Source organism: Propithecus coquereli, unplaced genomic scaffold (genome assembly GCF_000956105.1).
Source record: "Propithecus coquereli isolate 6110/MARCELLA unplaced genomic scaffold, Pcoq_1.0 Scaffold124, whole genome shotgun sequence".
Taxonomy (NCBI): Eukaryota; Metazoa; Chordata; class Mammalia; order Primates; family Indriidae; genus Propithecus; species Propithecus coquereli.
This window is the reverse complement of record NW_012136525.1, coordinates 2,657,553-2,676,459: the sequence shown is the minus strand read 5'-3', so window position 1 is coordinate 2,676,459 and position 18,907 is coordinate 2,657,553. Positions and strand designations below refer to the sequence as shown.

The 18,907-nt window shown below is 58.5% G+C and overlaps 2 protein-coding genes across 3 annotated transcripts; both read left to right on the top strand.

Moving 5' to 3' along the window:
- The first annotated feature begins 618 nt into the window (after positions 1 to 618).
- GPR162 (G protein-coupled receptor 162) lies at positions 619 to 6,186 on the top strand. 2 transcript variants are annotated; one of them, XM_012637839.1, is made up of 6 exons: positions 619 to 791; positions 2,090 to 2,093; positions 2,324 to 2,600; positions 4,258 to 4,447; positions 4,993 to 5,150; positions 5,423 to 6,186. In XM_012637839.1, exons 3-6 carry the CDS (start codon positions 2,586 to 2,588, stop codon positions 5,972 to 5,974), a joined length of 915 nt encoding a protein of 304 aa, XP_012493293.1. In that variant the 5' UTR covers positions 619 to 791; positions 2,090 to 2,093; positions 2,324 to 2,585; the 3' UTR covers positions 5,975 to 6,186. The 2 variants fall into 2 exon arrangements, with proteins under 2 accessions (XP_012493293.1, XP_012493291.1); XM_012637837.1 differs by having other exon boundaries at positions 691 to 791; positions 2,324 to 3,602; positions 5,423 to 6,183.
- A 748-nt stretch (positions 6,187 to 6,934) lies between these two features.
- On the top strand, positions 6,935 to 18,656 carry P3H3 (prolyl 3-hydroxylase 3). Its single transcript, XM_012637836.1, has 15 exons — positions 6,935 to 7,538; positions 8,356 to 8,508; positions 8,869 to 9,073; positions 9,162 to 9,293; positions 9,755 to 9,891; positions 10,446 to 10,535; positions 11,967 to 12,019; positions 12,116 to 12,183; positions 12,298 to 12,422; positions 15,612 to 15,713; positions 15,991 to 16,141; positions 16,404 to 16,521; positions 16,624 to 16,699; positions 17,801 to 17,941; positions 18,102 to 18,656. The coding sequence occupies exons 1-15, from the start codon at positions 7,032 to 7,034 to the stop codon at positions 18,270 to 18,272; spliced, it is 2,229 nt and encodes a 742-aa protein (XP_012493290.1). The 5' UTR covers positions 6,935 to 7,031; the 3' UTR covers positions 18,273 to 18,656.
- The last annotated feature ends 251 nt before the right edge of the window (positions 18,657 to 18,907 follow it).

The window sequence follows — 18,907 nt, the reverse complement described above, 5'->3', positions numbered from 1 at the left end:
ATATGTCTGTGGTGGGGAGGACTATGAGAAACTGTGTAATGTGTGTGCAAAGTGTGTGTATCCCCAACATAAGTGTGTTTGTGCTCCAGGAAGAGGGAGCAGTGTGTGTGTGTGTGTGTGTGTGTGTGTGTGTGTGTGTGTGTGTGTGTGTGCTGGCGCATGCACCCACATCCTTTGAGATCCCTGCACACCCGTCCCAACTCCACTAGCAGCCCCGCTGGCATCCCAAGCCCCCTCACCAGCGCGCTGCCTGCAGTGGCCCTCAGAGCTACACCCAAGGCACAGCCCTCACTCAGATACACACAGTGACACACGCTTCCTCCTCCCCAACAGCTAGCTCCTCGGTACCAAACAACACCAGCTGCCTCCTGGAGCTTGTGTTCGTGTTGAAAGCCGGGATGGGGTGGGGGCAGGACACGAGCCATTTCACCAATGAAGCCCGTTCCCCACCAGCCTCCTCGCCCCCTCCCTCTAGGCGCCTTCCCTGCCCCTCCTCCTCCAAGTCACCACCGTCCAGTTCCCCGCCCTACACTCGTCCCCCCACGCCCCAAAGCTGTCCTTCAGTCCCCCAACCCCAGCTCGCAGGCTGGATGAGCCCGGGAGAGAGGGGCGCGGACTGACCGAGCCGGGCGAGCCGGGCGGAGCCGGAGGCCGGGACTGCGGGGGAGGAGGGAGGCCCGGAGGGAGCGGGAGGGAGGAGGGCGGGCGAGCCCGAGCGGCGGCGGCGGCGGGAGCCAGAGAGAGCGGCGTCCGGAGTGCGGTCTCCATGGCAGTGCCGGGCACAGCCTGAGGTAAGACGACCCCTGCCCCGTCCCAGCGTGGCCTCCCCTCTCCCCCCAGCTGCCTCCTCTCCCCTCCGGCCGCCCCTCCTCCCCAGCCACCTGCTGTTTCTGCCCTGGAGAAGCCGGTGGGGGGCAGGAGGGAGGAGCCTCCTGACCTTACACCTTCACCCCGAAGGGCGACGGACCCTGTAGGCCACGGAGCCCCCCCAGGTCCCCCTCCCACGTTCCTCTGATCCCTCTCTGTCCTTCACCTCCTTCTCTCTGTCCTTCACGTCCTTCCTGCCCCCGTCCCTCTCTCTGACTCCCCATCTCTTCCTCAGCCCACCAGCTGGGCTTGGGTGGAGGTGGGTGGGGAGGGGTCCAAAGCTGCAGGGGAGGGTAGTGGGGGGTGCTCCTGACCAATTCCCTCCACCTCCCTCTAGCTGGCCATTGCCATGGCAACTAAGGTGCACTGGGCTCTGGAGGGAAGACAAAAGTGGGGGTGGACTAGGACCTCTTGGGGAAGGCAAGGGTCTGAGGTTCTTCCACGGGGAAATAGCCCCTCTCCCTGCGGTGCCTCATCTTTGCCCAATTTATCCTAAAGCCATTACGCCCCTCCTTGCAGCCTCCACTCTGTTCAAGGTTTCACAGATTTCCTCTTAACCCCCTCCCCAGGGCTCATTGGAGCTCAGCATCACTAAAATGAGGACTATCTTTCCTCTCATCGAGGGAAACTGAGGCTCTGGGCCAGGGGAGGAAAGAATCAAGGTCTCCCAGTGGGAGTCAGCCCCTTAGTGAGCATTTGGCTTTTCTCCCGGCCTCCCTATTCCCTGCTCCCTACCTCCTCCAACCCCTCCTCCCTCCAAAGCCTCTCCAGGGGGTTCTGAGCTTTTCCTTCTATTTTCAGATACTACCACTTTGCCCCCTCTTTCTCTTCTGCTCAAACTCTCCTCCTTCTCCCTAGTTCCCCCTCTTTCCATTTCTGGATGTTTCTGATGTCAGCGGTTTCCCCGCCTTCAGATTCCCTAGCCCCCCCACCCTTCGGTCCCAGCCTCCTTTCTCCCATTTTCCCAGATCTGGGCAGGCTTGGGGGAACCGGGCTGAGCTCCAACACCACTGGATCCAGGAGACGGGCAGGTAGGGGCGGGGGCTGTAATACCGTATCCCAGTTTACTGTAACCCTCAAAAAGAAACAAGTCATGAGTTTGGCATCAGCTCTGAAGAGACATTTAGGGACAGGAAGATAGGGTGGAGCAGTACTGAGCAGGGGACATTCTAAGGAGGAACTTGGGAGTTCCAGAGGGAGGAGAAAGGGCTAAAGGAGACAGGGAGGTAAGAATACCTTCTTTGCTAGAGGTCTGGAAGAGCAGGAGCTCTTTCTTATCTGTGCGGGGCATTTGGGGATCTGATTTAAGGCAGAGGAAAGTTCTGAACGACCCCCTGGCCCCTAATAATCAGTCATTTCTATAGTTTCAAGAGAAGGGGGCACAAGAAGCCATTTGGAGACCAGCCTAGGCCCTACCTTTGCCCTCCTCCTCCCACATCTCATCTTTGCCTTGCAGCTGGGCCAGAGGGCTGAGCCCCACCTCCAAATCCCTGGGGCATCCAGAAGATTCCTGACTGGTCAAGAACCAGAGGAAAAAGAGACCTGGAAGTCCCAGCATGGGGACCAGAGCCCCCCAGCCAGCCTCATAGCTGGGAAAGCAGCCAGCTTGCCCCTGCCATCCATTGCAGGGGTACTTAAGGAAGGCCCCGCCCACCATGAAGGCTGAGGACTGCCTCTGCTGACCCTCCACATCTGCCCTCAGCGGGGCCAGTCATGCAATGCTGAGCAGCAGCGTGGGCCTGGGGGCAGCCTGCCTCTCTGCAGGGCAGAGACTGTGGGCACCATGGGGGTGTGTGTGAGTGGGGCTCCTGGGTGAGACCTAGCCCCCGCCCCCAGGAATTCAAGGGGGGTGGGGGGCTGAGGATAGGATGGCTCGGGGCGGGGTGGGGGCGGAGGAGGCCTCCCTGCGCTCCAGTGCACTGTCCTGGCTGGCCTGCGGGCTCCTGGCGCTGCTGGCCAACGCCTGGATCATCCTCAGCATCTCGGCCAAGCAGCAGAAGCACAAGCCGCTGGAGCTGCTGCTCTGCTTCCTGGCGGGCACGCACATCCTCATGGCGGCCGTGCCCCTCACCACCTTCGCCGTGGTGCAGCTGCGGCGGCAGGCTTCCTCCGACTATGACTGGAACGAAAGCATCTGCAAGGTCTTTGTGTCCACCTACTACACACTGGCCCTGGCCACCTGCTTTACAGTCGCCTCGCTCTCCTACCACCGCATGTGGATGGTGCGCTGGCCCGTCAACTACCGCCTCAGCAATGCCAAGAAGCAGGCGCTGCATGCTGTCGTGGGCATCTGGATGGTCAGCTTCATCCTGTCCACGCTGCCCTCTATTGGCTGGCACAACAACGGCGAGCGCTACTACGCCCGTGGCTGCCAGTTCATAGTCTCCAAGATCGGCCTCGGCTTTGGCGTCTGCTTCAGCCTCTTGCTACTTGGGGGCATCGTCATGGGGCTGGTCTGTGTGGCCATCACCTTCTACCAGACGCTGTGGGCCCGGCCCAGGAGGGCTCGGCAGGCCCGGAGAGCGGGGGGAGCTGGAGGGGCTAAAGGGGGTGGGCCAGGGGGCTTGGGTACCCGGCCAGCTTTTGAGGTGCCAGCCATTGTGGTGGAGGATGCCCGAGGGAAGCGGCGGTCCTCACTGGATGGCTCCGAGTCTGCCAAGACGTCCCTGCAGGTCACCAACTTGGTCAGCGCCATCGTCTTTCTCTATGACTCGCTCACAGGGGTGCCCATCTTGGTGAGATCAGGGTCCCCTCACCTATTCTCCCCAATATCCAGGCCCCGGCATCATCACCTGACCTCCAGCTCCATCAGCCATGCAGCAGCTCCATCATCTCTCCTCCGGTTCCGTCATCCACCTGCCTCTCCTCTACCCGTCCCCCACTGCATTTGTGAGCCCCCAGCTCTGTCACCCATCCTCTAGTCCCACTGTCCCATCTCCCCCAGCTCCACCATTGCCCTTCAGTTCCGCTACCTGTCCTGCAGCACCCTCATCCATCCTGCAGCTCATCCGCGTCGCCCCCTAGACCTGTCCCCCAGCTGCTGAGCTCCAGTCTCCATCCCCTCGTTCCCTCTGGAGACTGCGTGGTCTCCGAGCACTCTTGGGTAGAAACCCCACAGGGCCCGCCCCATCTCGTCCCTATTCCTGGGTTTCTCTCTGTCTTCAAGTTTCCTGCTCCACCTCTGTTCCTCTTTCTCCTGACCCCAGGGCTTTGCCCCCAGCACTCTCCTGACTTTCTTCTGAGTCAATCCCTTCCCTCTGCTCACCACGCCTCCACCTCCCACTTTGCCTCTGTCCCAGTCACGGGGATCAGGCGTCCCTTCCTGATTCCTGGCCCACCAACTGCACTAGGCTGTCTGGACCCTGACCCAGCCTATTCCATCCTCGCCAGGTGGTGAGCTTCTTCTCCCTCAAGTCGGACTCTGCGCCCCCCTGGATGGTGCTGGCTGTGCTATGGTGCTCCATGGCACAGACTCTGCTGCTGCCCTCCTTCATCTGGTCCTGTGAGCGCTACCGTGCCGACGTGCGCACAGTGTGGGAGCAGTGCGTGGCCATCATGTCCGAGGAGGATGGCGATGACGGTCAGAGGAGGGACTGGGTTTTGCTTTCCTGGACATTGTTGCCTTTTCTGCCTGTTTCCACCGCTCCTTCTCTGAGATGATGGGCTGCCCTGGAGTGCCCCCTGCTGGACAGAGCTGGCACCACCCCACTCCCCTTTCCCGGTGCAGGCACCCTGCAGCCCACTCCCGGCTTCCTCCTCTGGGCCTAGGCTCCCCTCCAGAAGCCCACCCTGCCCAGCGCTGGCCCCCACCAGGCAGAGTGCCTGAGAAACAGTCCAGAGTCCTAACACAACCCTAAGGAAGGCTGTGGCACTAAGGGGAAGCTGGGCTTCCTGAGAGAGACACCCAGCTATAGGGACAGTTCTTGGGGGAGGGCAGGTAATTGTTTCAATAACTATGTTTATATGTGTGAAGCACTAGGGATTCAGCACTGAACAGCAAATGCTAGCCACACTCGCTGTCTTGGAGCTTATAGATTAATGGGAACCGAAGGGGTCTCTGGGGGCTTATAAAAGGGGGGGCAGGGATTCCCTACCTGTAACCACTCTGCCCCTTTTCTCTTCTAGATGGAGGTTGTGATGACTATGCAGATGGCCGAGTGTGCAAAGTTCGCTTTGATGCTAATGGGGCCATGGGCCCAGGGGGCCGGGACCCCTCCCAGGTGAAGCTGCTGCCTGGAAGGCACATGCTCTTTCCCCCTCTTGAGAGAGTCCACTACTTACAGGTATGGGGCTGGGGGATACACCTCCTACGCTTGGTGCCCTTACCGCTCCTCTGGAGTGTCCTCCCCAGCCAGGCAGCATGAGGGTGGGTGAAAGAAAGGCACGGTTTGAGAGGCTCCCCTCCAGACCTCTCAGGACCGGGTTGGCCCTCAGGAACAAATGTTCCGGAGAAGGTTGAGAGGGTGGAGCCCTCTTGCAGAGTCCCACGGTTAGTTCTGCCTCCGCCTCCTTTGTCCCTACAGCACCTCCAGGTGTTACCTGCTCCTCTTCCCAGGTCCCTCTATCCCGCCGCCTGTCTCATGACGAGACCAACATCTTCTCTACCCCTCGGGCACCAGGCTCCTTCCTGCACAAGTGGTCATCCTCTGATGACATCCGGGTCCTCCCAGCCCAGAGCCGGGCTCTTGGGGGCCCTCCTGAGTACCTGGGACAGAGACACAGGCTGGAGGATGAGGAGGATGAGGAGGAGGCTGAAGGTGGGGGGCTGGCCAGCCTTCGCCAATTCCTAGAGAGTGGGGTTGTGGGGTCAGGTGAGGGACCCCCACGGGGTCCTGGCTTCTTCCGAGAGGAGATCACCACCTTCATTGATGAGACACCTCTGCCTTCTCCGACTGCCTCACCAGGGCCCTCTCCTCGCCGGCCCAGGCCACTGGGCCTCTCACCCCGACGACTGTCCCTTGGGTCCCCTGATAGCAGAGCCATTGGACTTCCTTTGGGGCTAAGTTCAGGGAGACGATGCTCCCTGACTGGGGGTGAGGGGAGTGCAAGGGCTTGGGGAGGATCCTGGGGCCCCAGCAACCCCATATTCCCTCAGCTGACCCTGTGAGCCCTGATGGGCCTGCTGGACTGAGAGGAGGGGGCCTGAGTGAGCACCATCTCGTTCTGGCCCTGAGCCTGTGACAGCTGCCTCCAGGGAGATGGGTGCTGGATCTGGGGCTCTGGAGCCCCTGCTCTCTCCTACCCAAGTGACCAGATGCCCTGCTCACCTGCCACCATCCTTAGCAAAATTTATTAAAGTCTGAAGTGTTGCCATGGAAACCTCAGTGTCCAGTGTACTGTGATGGCAAAGTGTACCATCAGAGGCTTAGCAGGTGGAGTGGCTCCTAGGGGACAAATAGAGCAGGGGCAGCAGATGGACAGACAAAGACTCCTGGAGAAATGATCACACCCATTAAGGCGCAGACATGCTCAGAGAAGGGCTGGGAGGTGCATACTGAGCTGGGGGGCGGGCATGGGGACACACTGGAGTTTGTTGGTTTGGGATATGAAGGATCTTTGTTCAGATTTGTGGAGGCGATTTAGAGAGAGCATGGCTCTATTCCCAATGCCCCAACTCTCCTAACCCCAAATCTATCCGGGGGCTCACTTTCTGGGCAGCAAAGAGTTTGGGGCTGACTTGGTGTCCCAGGCCTGGAGTACCCTCCTCCATGCTACATTCTAAAGCTTTCTCCAGAGGTGTGTGCCTGCGGATGAGGGTCTGTGGGAGGCGTCTCCTGGATCCAAGAGTGGAGGGGAACACAGCCGCAGTAGTTCTCCGCCCATCACCACCATAGGTCTCAGGGACTAGAGTCACCTCCCAGGCCTGCTCCAGTTCCCGCCTTTTGCCCTCCTCTCCCCAGTTTCCCTTTCTCAACACACACTAGTCCCACGTCTTAAAGACGGCTTTCCCCACTCGGCCCCCGGGCTCCCTCTGACTTCTCTCTCCATCTCTCACACCGGCCTCTGCCACGGTCGGTTCTCTCTTCGGCCTTCGTCATTCCTTCTCTCCCTCTCCCTCCGCCTCTCCATCTCTCCTTCCTTCCCCTCCCTCTCCTTCCCCCCTTCCTCTCCCTCCCTCTCGGCTCCCCATTTCCCTTCTGCGGCCGGCCGGCAGCGCGGGCACCATGCTCCGGCTCCTCCGGCTGCTGCTGCTACTGCTGCCGCTGCCTCCCCCGGGGTCCCCCGAGTCCTCAGAGCCTCCCGGCCTGGCCCCGGTGTCCCCGGGGGCGCCCCCGCAGGCCCCCGACTTGCTCTACGCCGACGGTCTGCGCGCCTACGCGGCCGGGGCTTGGGCGCCCGCTGTGGCGCTGCTGCGGGAGGCGCTGCGGAGCCAGGCGGCGCTGGGCCGCGCGCGGCGGGACTGCCGGGCGAGCTGTGAGGCCGAGCCCGGTGCCGCGCTCCCCGCCGTGCTGCCTGGCGCCCCGCGGCCCGACTCCGGGCCCGGACCCGCGCGGCGGTCCTGGGAGCCGCTGCTCCTCCGTGCCGCGCTCCGCCGCGCCGAGTGCCTGACCCAGTGCGCCGCGCGGAGGCTGGGCCCCGGGGGCGCGGCGCGGCTTCGCGTGGGGAGCGCGCTCCGGGACGCCTTCCGCCGTCGGGAGCCCTACAACTACCTGCAGAGGGCCTACTACCAGGTGGGGAGTGGGCCGGCGGGTGCTGCTGTCCCACTCGGAGCTGGCCGGGAGGGGCGGAATGCTAGCGCCCGGGACCCGGCGGGGCCGTGGGGACGGACCGCGAGCCTGTGCATCGGAGCAGGTCCCGCCCTAACGACCGCGAGGACCTGCTGAGGTCGCAGAGGGACAGCCGAGGGAGATGGGCGCAAAGTTGGAATGGGCGGGGCGGGAGCAGATGAAGACGGGGGGAAGGGGTTTTACTGAGACCTACGTGGTGGTGAGTGCTCCTCTCCTGGGAACGAAGGGGATGGGTGGGGACGGGGAGCGCGTGCGCGTGGTGTGAGCCTTCGCATGGGGCAGGAGGGGGCTTCGGAAAGGAAAGAGAAGAGGGAGGCAAGGCTGAGGGCCCCTGAGGCGCCAGTGGACAGCAGCTGTTGCTGCCACCCTGGCAATTGCCAACGTAGCTGGAGAGGTGGGGTACCAGATACACATATCTCAGCTCAGGGTCCTAGAGACCTGCGGGTTTTGCTGGTCGCTCAGGTCACCCCCACTTCCCCTCCTCACTTAGCCATCACTTCCACCTGGTCTCCCAAACTGAGGCCCTGAGGCCCATGTCCCACCCCCTCGGAGGTCTTCAGACCCCTTTCTCTCGGTGCCAGACTCCTGAGAAACCCAACATCCGGGTTTCTGCAGGTTGGGAGGTGGGCAGCTCTGATTAACCAGTCTTCCCTAAGGCTCTTGGGCAGTCCCAGAATGTGTCTGGAGTGGGGAGGCGGGCGAGGGGGCAGAAGTCTGACACCCCCACCTCAGGGCTCTGGGCATCCCTCCGCCTCCTCAGTTGAAGAAGCTGGACCTGGCAGCAGCCGCAGCGCACACCTTCTTTGTAGCAAACCCAACACACCTGCAGATGCGGGAGGACATAGCCAAATACAGACGCATGTCTCGGGTTCGGCCCCAGAGCTTCCGGGACCTGGAGACACCCCCACACTGGGTGAGACCCTCAGCACCACCCCTGTCTTGCCCCCAGCCTTTGGCTGGCTGCATAGATACACAGCCCTCCGTGGACCATGGCCCTGGACGGCTCTGGCATCTGAAGATCTGGGTACTGGTCCCCAGTGACCCTGGGTGGAGAGTCCATCTCTGGGACTTAGTTTCCTTCCTAGATGATCACTAAACTCTGATATTCCAGCTTTCGGATTCTGAGGCCCACCCCTGTTCTTCCCCAAAGTGAAGTGGGATCTATGCCCCGAATGAGACCAACACCCCTCTCCTTCATTCTACCTCCCAATCTTATTTGGCATCCCCACCCCTCCCCAGATCTCAGGTGAGTGACTGCTCCCCTCCCTAACAGGCAGCCTATGACACCGGCCTGGAGCTGCTGGGCCGCCAGGAAGCAGGACTGGCACTGCCTAGGCTAGAGGAGGCCCTTCAGGGGAGCCTGGCCCAGATGGAGAGCTGCCAGGCATCCTGTGAGGGGCCTGAGGAGCAGCAGGGGGCGGAAAAGGAGGAAGAGGAAGGGGCCGGCAGCCAGGGGGGCCTCTATGAGGCCATTGCAGGTAAGAGGCTGGGAGTTGGGGGGAATTGGCGTGGGGGTGGGGGTTAGGGAAGCATGCACAAGCTGAATGCTGTGTGTGTCCTCCACAGAACACTGGATTCGAGTCCTGCAGTGCCGGCAGCGCTGCGTGGGGGAAACAGCCACACGTCCTGGTCGCAGCTTCCCTGTCCCCGATTTCCTTCCCAGCCAGCTGAGGCAGCTGCACGAGGCCCATGCTCAGGGTCAGTTGGGGCAGGTGGGCCCTGCGAGTGCTTGGGGTTGGAAACAGGGAGATTTGTCTCTCATGGCATCCTGAGCCCCATCTCTCTGTCCCTCCCGTCTGTCTCTGGATCTGTAGTGTCACTGTCAGGGCTCCATGGGGGACCGTCACTTCAGGAGGACTCTAGTTGGCTCTCCTTGGCACCTGTGAAAGCTCAGGACATGGGTCCCAGGGTTCCTCTGCCTTGCTGTTTCTCACCTTCCTTTATTTTCTCCTCTCTTCCTCTTCTTCCAACTCTTCAGCTAAGGTATGTTTGCCTCAGCTTTTGAAAGCAGCGGCAGCTGAGCGTGACTGGCAGTGGGATGGGGCTCTTGGAGTTGGCTGGCTGGCCTTGGGAGACCACCTTCTCCAGCACTGCCTCTGCCCAAAGACCGTGTGTTCTCAGTCTCTGTCCCCCACCCCACTCTGTGACTCCCTGTCCAGTGGGCAACCTGTCCCAGGCTGTGGAAAATGTCCTGAGTGTCCTGCTCTTCTATCCGGAAGATGAGGCTGCCAAGAGCGCTCTGAACCAGTACCAGGCCCAGCTGGGAGAGCCGAGACCCAGCCTCGCGCCCAGAGAGGTGACTCCCCTCTCCACCCTTTCCCTGCAAGGTAGCCGTAAATCAAACACATACACCTGAGAAACAATCAGGACCCCCCCGTCCTCCCATTCTGGCCTCTTACCCAAGTACTCCAGTCACCAAAGGGAACCCCAAGTCCAGCCTCTGACTTCTGTCTCAATCCCTGGTCCCCACATCAAACTGTACTTGTGAGTCCAGCCCCATCTCTTCCCTTTACCTCACTCCTGCCTGCCCCCGCCTTACGCTCACGTGCGGACACCCCCCTGCCACACACACACGCACCCATGTGCGTGCGCACGCACACACACACACACACACACACACACACACACACACACACACGCACCCACGCACATGCGCACACGCAGTCTCTCTCACATCCTCACTTCCTCCCCCGGTGTGAGCCCACATGCTCTGAAGCTGCTGGAGAGGAAACTTGAACCAGTGACCAGTAGGCACAGCGCTGGGTTTGAGGAGCACACAGGCAGTGCCCCAAGCCCCGCCCACCCTGTGCTCCTCCAGCCTCAGCTCTCTGCACCTTGTCTCACCCCCAGGACATCCAGCACTTCATCCTCCGGTCCCTGGGGGAGAAGAGACAGCTCTACTATGCCATGGAGTACCTGGGGACCAGCTTCACAGATCCAGTGAGTCCCTCCGCTCTTCCCCCATCCCACTCTCAGCACTCCCAGGAGGGAGGTGACAGCAATGTCCTACATTTATGTCACTTCGGTTTGTAGCGGTTTCCCATTTTTCTACAGCCCATGAGACTTGTTTTCCCTCCCCGTTTACAGGGACGGAGGCAGTGTGTCTGTAGCTGAGGGCAGCCTTGCGGCCATGCAGGCCTCAGTGTCAGTCCCTCCTCTGCCCCAAACAAGTGCTGGATCTCAACTTGCCTCGGCCTCAAATTCCTGCCTGTGAATTGGAATAATCGCACCTATTTCACAGGGCTGTTGAAACCATATCATTTGGTATAAAGTACAGAAAGCTCTGTGACTACTGCTTCTATTACTCTTCTTGTAGTTAAGAGAGGAAACTGAAGGGCAGAGGTCATCCACAGCCAGCACAATAGCATAAGGAAAGGTTTCTCCACCTTCTTGGCACTAGTGATGTTTTGGACCTGATAATTCTTTGTTGTGGGGAGGGAGAGGGGCTGTCCTATGCATTGTAGGATGTTCTGCAGCTTCCCTGGTGTCTGCCCAATAGAGGTCAATGGCACACTGACACCCTCAGTCATGACCACCAATAACGTTTCCAGACATTGCCTAATGTCCCCTGGGGGACAAAATCACCCTGGTTGAGAACCGCTGTTTAAAATCGAAAACTCTGAAGCTATTAAAAGATTAAAACTCAGGGCCGGGCGTGGTGGCTCACTCCTGTAATCCTAGCTCTCTGGGAGGCCGAGGCGGGCGGATTGTTTGAGTTCAGGAGTTCGAGACCAGCCTGAGCAAGAGCAAGACCCCGTCTCTACTAAAATTAGAAAGAAATTAATTGGATAACTAAAAATATATAGAAAAAATTAGCCGGGCATGGTGGCGCATGCCTGTAGTCCCAGCTACTCGGGAGGCTGAGGCAGGAGGATCGCTTGAGCCCAGGAATTTGAGGTTGCTGTGAGCTAGGATGACGCCATGGCACTCTAGCCCGGGCAACACAGTGAGACTCTGTCTCAAAAAAAAAAAAAAACAAAAAAAACACACAACTCTGTCATTTACTAGCCGTATGCTTTTGAGCTTGTCACCTTACCTCTCTGTCTCTAGGCCTTCAATTGCAAAGTGAACACAATATTAGCTGTTTCATAAGACTATTGTGAACTTCAAATGAGAAATTCCACTGCCATGTATAAAGAAAGCTCTTAGAGTAGCACCTGGCAAATAGGAAGTCTGTGTAAGTTGTTGTCGTCGTTGTTGTTGTTGTGACAGACTTTGGCACCGTGCCCAGGGCTCCTGACACTGAGTCCAGGGCTTGTCCTACCTCCACCCTCCCCTCTGGAAACAGGAGGACCTTAGTGTGGTAGTTCGATGTCAGGGAGTCCAGGGGCGGGACTTGGTGGGTGACGGTGCTTTTCCTGACTGTCACAGGATCCCTGGACCCCTGCAGCTCTCATCCCTGAGGCACTTAGAGAGAAGCTCAGGTAGGAGATGCCCCGTGGTGGGAGGGGCTTGGCTGAGCTGGGAGGCTGGGTCTGCACAGTCCTGTGCATCCACTGAGCGTATCTCTCACCCCTGAGAGAGGATCAGGAGAAGAGGCCTTGGGACCGTGAGCCTCCGCAGCCGAAGCCTGTGACCTACTGGAAAGGCAAGTTGCCGGGAAGGAGGAGGCTGGTGCCTGGAGGGTCTGGGGGCCGCCAGCTATTGCGGGGCCTGCCCTCAGGGAGCCTCAGCCACCTCTGCTCTGTCCCTTCCCCGTCAGATGTCCTCCTCCTGGAGGGAGTGACCCTGACCCAGGATGCCAGGCAGCTGAATGGGTCGGAGCGGGCAGTGTTGGACGGGCTGCTCACCCCAGCCGAGTGCGGGCTGCTGCTGCAGCTGGCCAAGGTGGGAAGACCTTCCAGTACAGCAGCTAGTTCAGGACTCTCAGGCCCAGCTGCCTGTTCCCTTGCTCCTGGCCTGCCGTTCCCCTGTTCTGCCTGTCCTGATTCTTCAGTGGGGACTGTGCTTTCCACTGCCTCTCAGCGGTTGACAAGGTCTCTTTCCTCTTAATTTAGCTGACATGAAGCAGATGTTCTTTACAAAGGAATTTGCTAGAAATAGATAGGAAGAACAAAAAGAAACACAAAGGCGTGGAAATGGATGCGCGTACGGTAAGGGCTGCTTGGTGAGCTGAGAGTCTAGGTGCTGGCCTGGCCAGCGGCCCAGCAGACACACGGGCTTGCTTTCCTGTCCACTGCATGCCCTTCACCGTCCCCAGGCGGAGTCTGCCGTTTTATGAAGCTCAGCCCTCGTTCTAGGCTAGTGCTCATTCAGCACACACTCACGGAGCAGCCGTCATGGACTAGAAGCTGCTAGGTTCCGGGGAGAGGTAGATGAACACAGACTCTGCCGTTTGGGAGCTCACGTACAGAGAGGGAAACAGACATGGAGACACATAATGTGAGCAGGTGGCAAGTTTGATGAAAGTAGTATGACTCATCCAAACAGAAGTACCGACATGCAGAGTTACAGAAGGCTTACCAGAGGGGGTGGCATTTGAGCTGAGTCTTAAGGATGAGTTAAGCAGACAGAGAAGGCGGGACGTCAGTCTAAGAGGGAGAAGAGCCCTGTGGGGACTGCAGTAGAGCACAGGGGCAAGAGCAGGGGGCAGCTCCAACAAGCATCACCTGCGTGGCCTTGGGCACTTTATTCTGACGTCCCTGAGCCTAGTTTCCTCACCTACACAACGGGCTAATAAAAGTGTTTTTGTGGTAGGGGTGTTGTGAGGGTTAAATGAGTTAGTACATGGTAAGGCTCTTAGGAGAACATAGAAGGTGCCATGTCAGCTGTCGCTGTTATCAGCAGGTGCTATGTTATCAAGAGGCAGTATGAGGGGCCGGGTGTGGTGGCTCACACCTGTAATCCTAGCACTCTGGGAGACCGAGGCAGGAGGATCACTTGAAGTCAGAAGTTCGAGACCAGCCTGAGCAAGAGTGAGACCCCCGTCTCTGCTAAAAATAGGAAAATTAGCCTGGTGTGGTGGCCCACGCCTGTAGTCCCAGGAGATCACTTGAGCCCGGGAGTTTGAGGTTGCAGTGAGCTAAGCTGACAGTTCTCTAGCCCTGCCACAGAGCAGACAGAGCAAGACTTTGTCTCAAAAAAAAAGGAGGTATGGGGAAGAGGGAGGGAGCCCAGCGGTGAAGGCCCAGTGACAGTGAGGGCCTCTGTACCCTCCCAAGGAGTTCGGACTTTATTCGTAAATAGTAGACAGCTGCTGAAGGATTTAGGAGGAGTGTATGTACGTTTGCGTTGCTGCAGAAGCTCCAGTGCGGGATCTAGGGTCACCATCCTGTAAAACGGCCAGGTTCCTCTAGTGGCAGTGTGTAGAATGCAGTGGCAGAGAAGACTAGGGGGAGCTTCTGGAGTGATTAAAAAGTGTCACTGCCTTAGGTTAGGTCCTCGCTTCAAGGGAATGAAGAGAGGGAAACAGATAAGAAATATTTAGAAAACCAAAAATAGAGAAGTTAAGAACTAAATCTTTGTGGGAGACAATGAGAAGATGGAGTCGAAGATAACTCCTAAGTATTGAGCCTGTTTCTCTTTCTTGATCACTAAGCTTATTCTGTCCTCAGGACCTTTGCACTTGCTGTTTCCTCTGCCTGGAACATTTCCCCCTCAGATATTCAAGTGGCTCCTTTGCATCAGTTTAGATGTCACCTCTTCAATTAACTGTCCCCGACCCCTGCCTGGGCACTCTCAATGTTGTAACCCTGTTTTAATTTTCTTCATAGTTCTTATCTTCATAGCTCTTATCATCATCGGAATTGATCTGGTTTATCTATTTATTTATTCGTTATGTCAAAATGTATATCCCATGAGAGGCCCACACAGTGGCTCACATCCATAATCCCAGTGCTTTGGGAGGCTGAAGCAGAAGGATCGCTTGAGGCCAGGAGTTTAGGACCAGCCTGGACAACATAGTGAGACCCTGTCTCTACAAAAAATTTTTTAAAAAATTAGCCAGGCATGGTGGTGTGCACCCGTAGTCCCAGCTGCCTGGGAGGCTGAGGCAGGAGGATTGCTTGAGTCCAGGAGTCCGAGGCTGCAGGGAGCTACGATCACACCACTGCATTCCGACCTGGGTGACAGAGCAAGACCCTGTCTCTAAATTAATTAATTAATTAAAAGAAAAGAAAAGAAAAAGAAAAAAATAAATCCCATGAGCCTGAGAGCAGGGACTTTTTTTTTTTTTTTTAATGTATAAACCATGAACAGACTATGGGCCATTTTCTTGTTCACAGTTGTGTCCCCAGTGCCTAGAACAGTGCCTGGCACATAGTAGGTACTCATTACAAATTTGTCAAATGAATGAATATAAGAAGAGACGGTTAGATGGCTTGGGTGGCTAGATGGTCCCACAGAGGTGAGGTTTGTATGCAGGAGTAACTAGATAGTGGTACTTAAACTGAGATTTGAAAAGTAGAAAAATGGGTGTCAGAAAAGGAATGATCCCAGTGTAGGCATCCAGATAGTGGGAGATCCCAGGTGATGAGGTTAGGGTGTAGCGGGGTAACTGGGACTCGGCCTCCAGGGGTGGTGGAGCCATGCAGTCCATAGGTTCTCCGAGAGAACGTCAGATGGGAAGAGGTCAGAGAGGGTACCCCAGCCGATGCTGCCTCCTGCCTCGAGTCAGCTCCCTGCCAGGACCTGACCTGCTTATCGCACTTCCTGTTAGGGTCCTGTTTCCAGAAAGATACCTCTATTCTTGGCTCATCAGGGGTTAATGATCAAACTCTTCCTGCCTAGTCCCCAGCTCTGCCCCACTTCCCCAGAGGTCCTGACCCTCAGAGCCCCTTCCCTGCTGTAGGAAGCTCTCTGCAGGTCTGCCCACAGCCCCCTTGGTCAGTGGGATTCCAGACAGCCATGGCGAGAGTCGTCCTCTGGGAAAGGGCACGGCTCAGGGAAAGGAGGTACAAGAGAACATGGGAGCTTCTAGCCTCTTCCAGGGAGTCGGAGGGCCGGGGAGGGTCTCGTAGCCCTGTGGGCAGTGAGGTGGCTGGGGACAGTGACTCCACAACTGCCCTCCGTGTGTAGGATGCAGCTGGGGCTGGAGCCAGGTCTGGCTATCGTGGTCGTCGCTCCCCTCACACCCCCCATGAACGCTTCGAGGGGCTCACGGTGCTCAAGGCGGCGCAGGTGAGAGCAGGCACTGGGGCCTGTCTGTGGAGGAGCTCTCCTGGGCCCGAGACTGCCTGGGGCCTGGGCCCAGGTTGAGAAAGGGGGTGTTCTGAGACTGGGGCCTGCATTGTTTCCGGGGAGCCGTGGAAGGAGCAGTTGGGCAGATGGACAGAACTGGTGGCAGAGAGACTCCAGACCCATGGGTGGAGAGCAGCGGCGGTGAGGCAGGGGCTAGGGCTGGGGCCACCCTTCCATTGCCTTCCTCCTTTCCTGCCCTTCCTGTCGCTGCCCGTAGCTGGCCCGGGCTGGGGCGGTGGGCAGCCAGGGCGCTAAGCTGCTTCTGGAGGTGAGCGAGCGTGTGCGGACCCTGACACAGGCCTACTTCTCCCCGGAGCGGCCCCTGCATCTTTCCTTCACCCACCTGGTGTGCCGTAGTGCCATAGAAGGTGACTGCCAGGGACCCCCCACTGCTCCTCCCCACCCTCAGGCCCCGTCGGGCACTGCACGCCCTCAACACCCTCAGACTGTGTGGGTTCCAGTCTTTACTCCTGAAAGACCCCATTCCCCTGCCCAGGTCAGGGCCTGGCTTCTCTGCCCAGCTGTGACCCCAGGAGCAGCAGGGTGGATGTGGGTGGGGCGCGTGAGCCCACACGGTGGCAGCTGGGCACGGGGACTCAGAGGCATTCACCAGACCCCTTTGTGTCTTAGGGGAGCAAGAACAGCGCATGGACCTGAGTCACCCAGTACATGCAGACAACTGTGTCCTGGACCCTGACACCGGAGACTGCTGGCGGGAGCCCCCGGCTTACACCTATCGAGACTATAGGTGGGCGGCGCCTCCAGGGCTCGGCAGGTGGACAAAGTCATTCTACAGCAGGCCTAGGCTGAGGGTGGGATCTCACTCCCTTCTGTCTTCCTCCCTCCTCAGTGGACTCCTCTACCTCAACGATGACTTCCAGGGCGGGGACCTGTTCTTCACAGAGCCCAATGCTCTCACTGTCACGGTACATGGGTGAGGGTCGTGGGGGCGTGACACAGGGCCCAGCTGTGGAGTCGGGATTCAAAACAGAAGGTTCCCAGAGGCAAATGCAGGCAAATGGCCAGGGCCGCCTTAACCCTTTCCCTTCCCCACCTCCCTGGCCCTCCCCGCCATTTATGCCACTTATTTGTGGCCCCAGGACACAAAAGTCCTGGGGCCTGGTAGCAGACACCGATTTAGCCTCCCCAGCAGGGAGATCTCCAAGCGGCCCCTCCAGACCTGCCTTCAGTGTAGACCTCACCTTCTCACAGAGGGTGGGTGCAGCGGAGCCGGCAGTGTCCCTCCAGGACCCCAGGTCCCTCTCCTAGGGCTTTGGGGAACTTGAAATAGTCCTTCTTGCCCACAGCAAGACAAGCACCGTGGCTAGCAGCACAGATGCTGGGCCACCGGGACTTGAGTTCAGATCTGGGTTCTTAACCTTTCTGGGGTTCAGCCTCCTACATGAGGGTGATGATAACATACCTATTTTAGGGCATTACTGTAAGAAGTAATTTAGATAATGTGCGTAAAAGAACGAGGCAGTGCCTGGTAATAATGAACAATTAATCAGTGTTAGGTGGTATTCTGCCCCCATTCCTGGATCATGGAAATTTCTAGGTAGCCACCAGGGGCAAGAGTTGGGCGGAAAGAGACAAACAGTGATTTTTCATTCTGACGCAGTCACCTTTCCTCCGTCCCACTGAGAATCCAGGCCTTCACTGGGATGGGAACATGCCTACAAGATCCTTGTCCCCTCCACCCAGAGTGTGGTACTGCACTCATGCCCCCTGATTGCTTCGCACCCTGGGTTCAAAGGGCTGGGCAGGAAAAATCAGGGTACCACGGGGAGGGAACCAGCAGGAGACCCTGGGAGGAGGCCCCTTCTCCCTTCGGCTTCCAAGTCTTGTAACTTCAGTCTGGCATTTTGTTTCCAAGTTGAGGCCAATTTCCCCTTTGCCCCAAGCTAGTCTCTGAACTGAGGAGCTGATCCTCTGTGTGTCCCCTGCCCCCATCCTGCTCTCGGGAGTGAGGGCCAAGTTCTCTGAGCAGGCTGATCCCTGCAGCTGAACCTGCCCTCGCCCCGCAGGCCCAGGTTCGTCCTCGCTGTGGACGCCTCGTGGCCTTCAGCTCTGGTGGAGAGAATCCCCACGGTGTGTGGGCCGTGACGCGGGGACGCCGCTGTGCCCTGGCACTGTGGCACACGTGGGCACCTGAGCACAGGGAGCAGGTAAGGAGGAGTGGGTGAGGAAGGGATGTGGCTCTCCTGGTGTGTGAAGGGTGGGTAGGCAGCCATGGAGGAAGCTCTCGGGGGTGAGGGGCAGGGGCTAAGATGGCCCAGAGAAAGTGGATGCAGGGGACGGGGCCAGACTCTGCCCCCCCACCCCCAGGAGTGGATAGAAGCCAAAGAGCTACTACAGGAGTCAGAGCAGGAGGAGGAGGAGGAGGAGGAAGATGAAGAAGTGCCCAGCAGAGATCATTCCCCAGAACCCCCCAGCCACGGGCTTCATCGAGTCCAAGACAAGGGTGGAAAGCCAGCTCGGGTCCGGGAGGAGCTGTGAGTGGCTGAACCAGCTCCTTGGGGATGTGGCCACTTGACTTGTGAAAGGGCCATCTCAGTGCCAGGACCCACAAGAAGTGCCTGTGACATCAGGAGCAGAACTGCAAGCTCTGTGTCCCTGTGCCCCACCATCTTGGGCGTCCACAGGGGCTGTCCAGCCCTGGACTCAGAGGACACCACATAGGCTAGCCTAGAGCTCCCCAGGCCTGGCTCCAGCTGACGGACCTGCAGCCCTAGGACAGACAGAGGATGCTGTGCCTCCCTGAAAAGAAATGGTCGGGGGCGGGGGGCTAACGCTTTAAATGAGCAGGACGAGCGGGAAGGATAACCCTATTCCCCTCCCCCAGCCTGTGCAATAAAGATCATGGAGATCCTTCCGCCAGGGGCCGCCGGGTGGGTGTATCAGTTTTTGCCTGTAGTGGCTGGAGGTGGGGGTGGCTGTGGCTGGCCTAGGAGGAGACAGGTGTCTTTGGGCCTCCCAGAGGCGGTGCCACTGGAGCCTGTGATTTGTCAGGGAAATCTCAGCCACCTGCTCTCCTCATGCAAATGGACCCAAGCCCCTGACAGCTGCACTTGGGCCTCCAACGCTAAGCCCTGAGCCCGGCTGAGACTTAGGGCAGCCTGACCCCTCTGGCT

Bases quoted from the DNA above. Each gene is read 5' to 3' on its own strand.
- GPR162 (XM_012637837.1), top strand. From the start codon at position 2,736: ATGGCTCGGGGCGGGGTGGGGGCGGAGGAGGCCTCCCTGCGCTCCAGT. The intron at 3,603-4,257 runs GTGAGATCAGGG...CATCCTCGCCAG, and splicing joins TCACAGGGGTGCCCATCTTG to GTGGTGAGCTTCTTCTCCCT. The intron at 5,151-5,422 runs GTATGGGGCTGG...TCCTCTTCCCAG, and splicing joins AGAGAGTCCACTACTTACAG to GTCCCTCTATCCCGCCGCCT.
- P3H3 (XM_012637836.1), top strand. From the start codon at position 7,032: ATGCTCCGGCTCCTCCGGCTGCTGCTGCTACTGCTGCCGCTGCCTCCC. The intron at 9,074-9,161 runs GTAAGAGGCTGG...TGTCCTCCACAG, and splicing joins CCTCTATGAGGCCATTGCAG to AACACTGGATTCGAGTCCTG. The intron at 10,536-11,966 runs GTGAGTCCCTCC...TGACTGTCACAG, and splicing joins GGACCAGCTTCACAGATCCA to GATCCCTGGACCCCTGCAGC.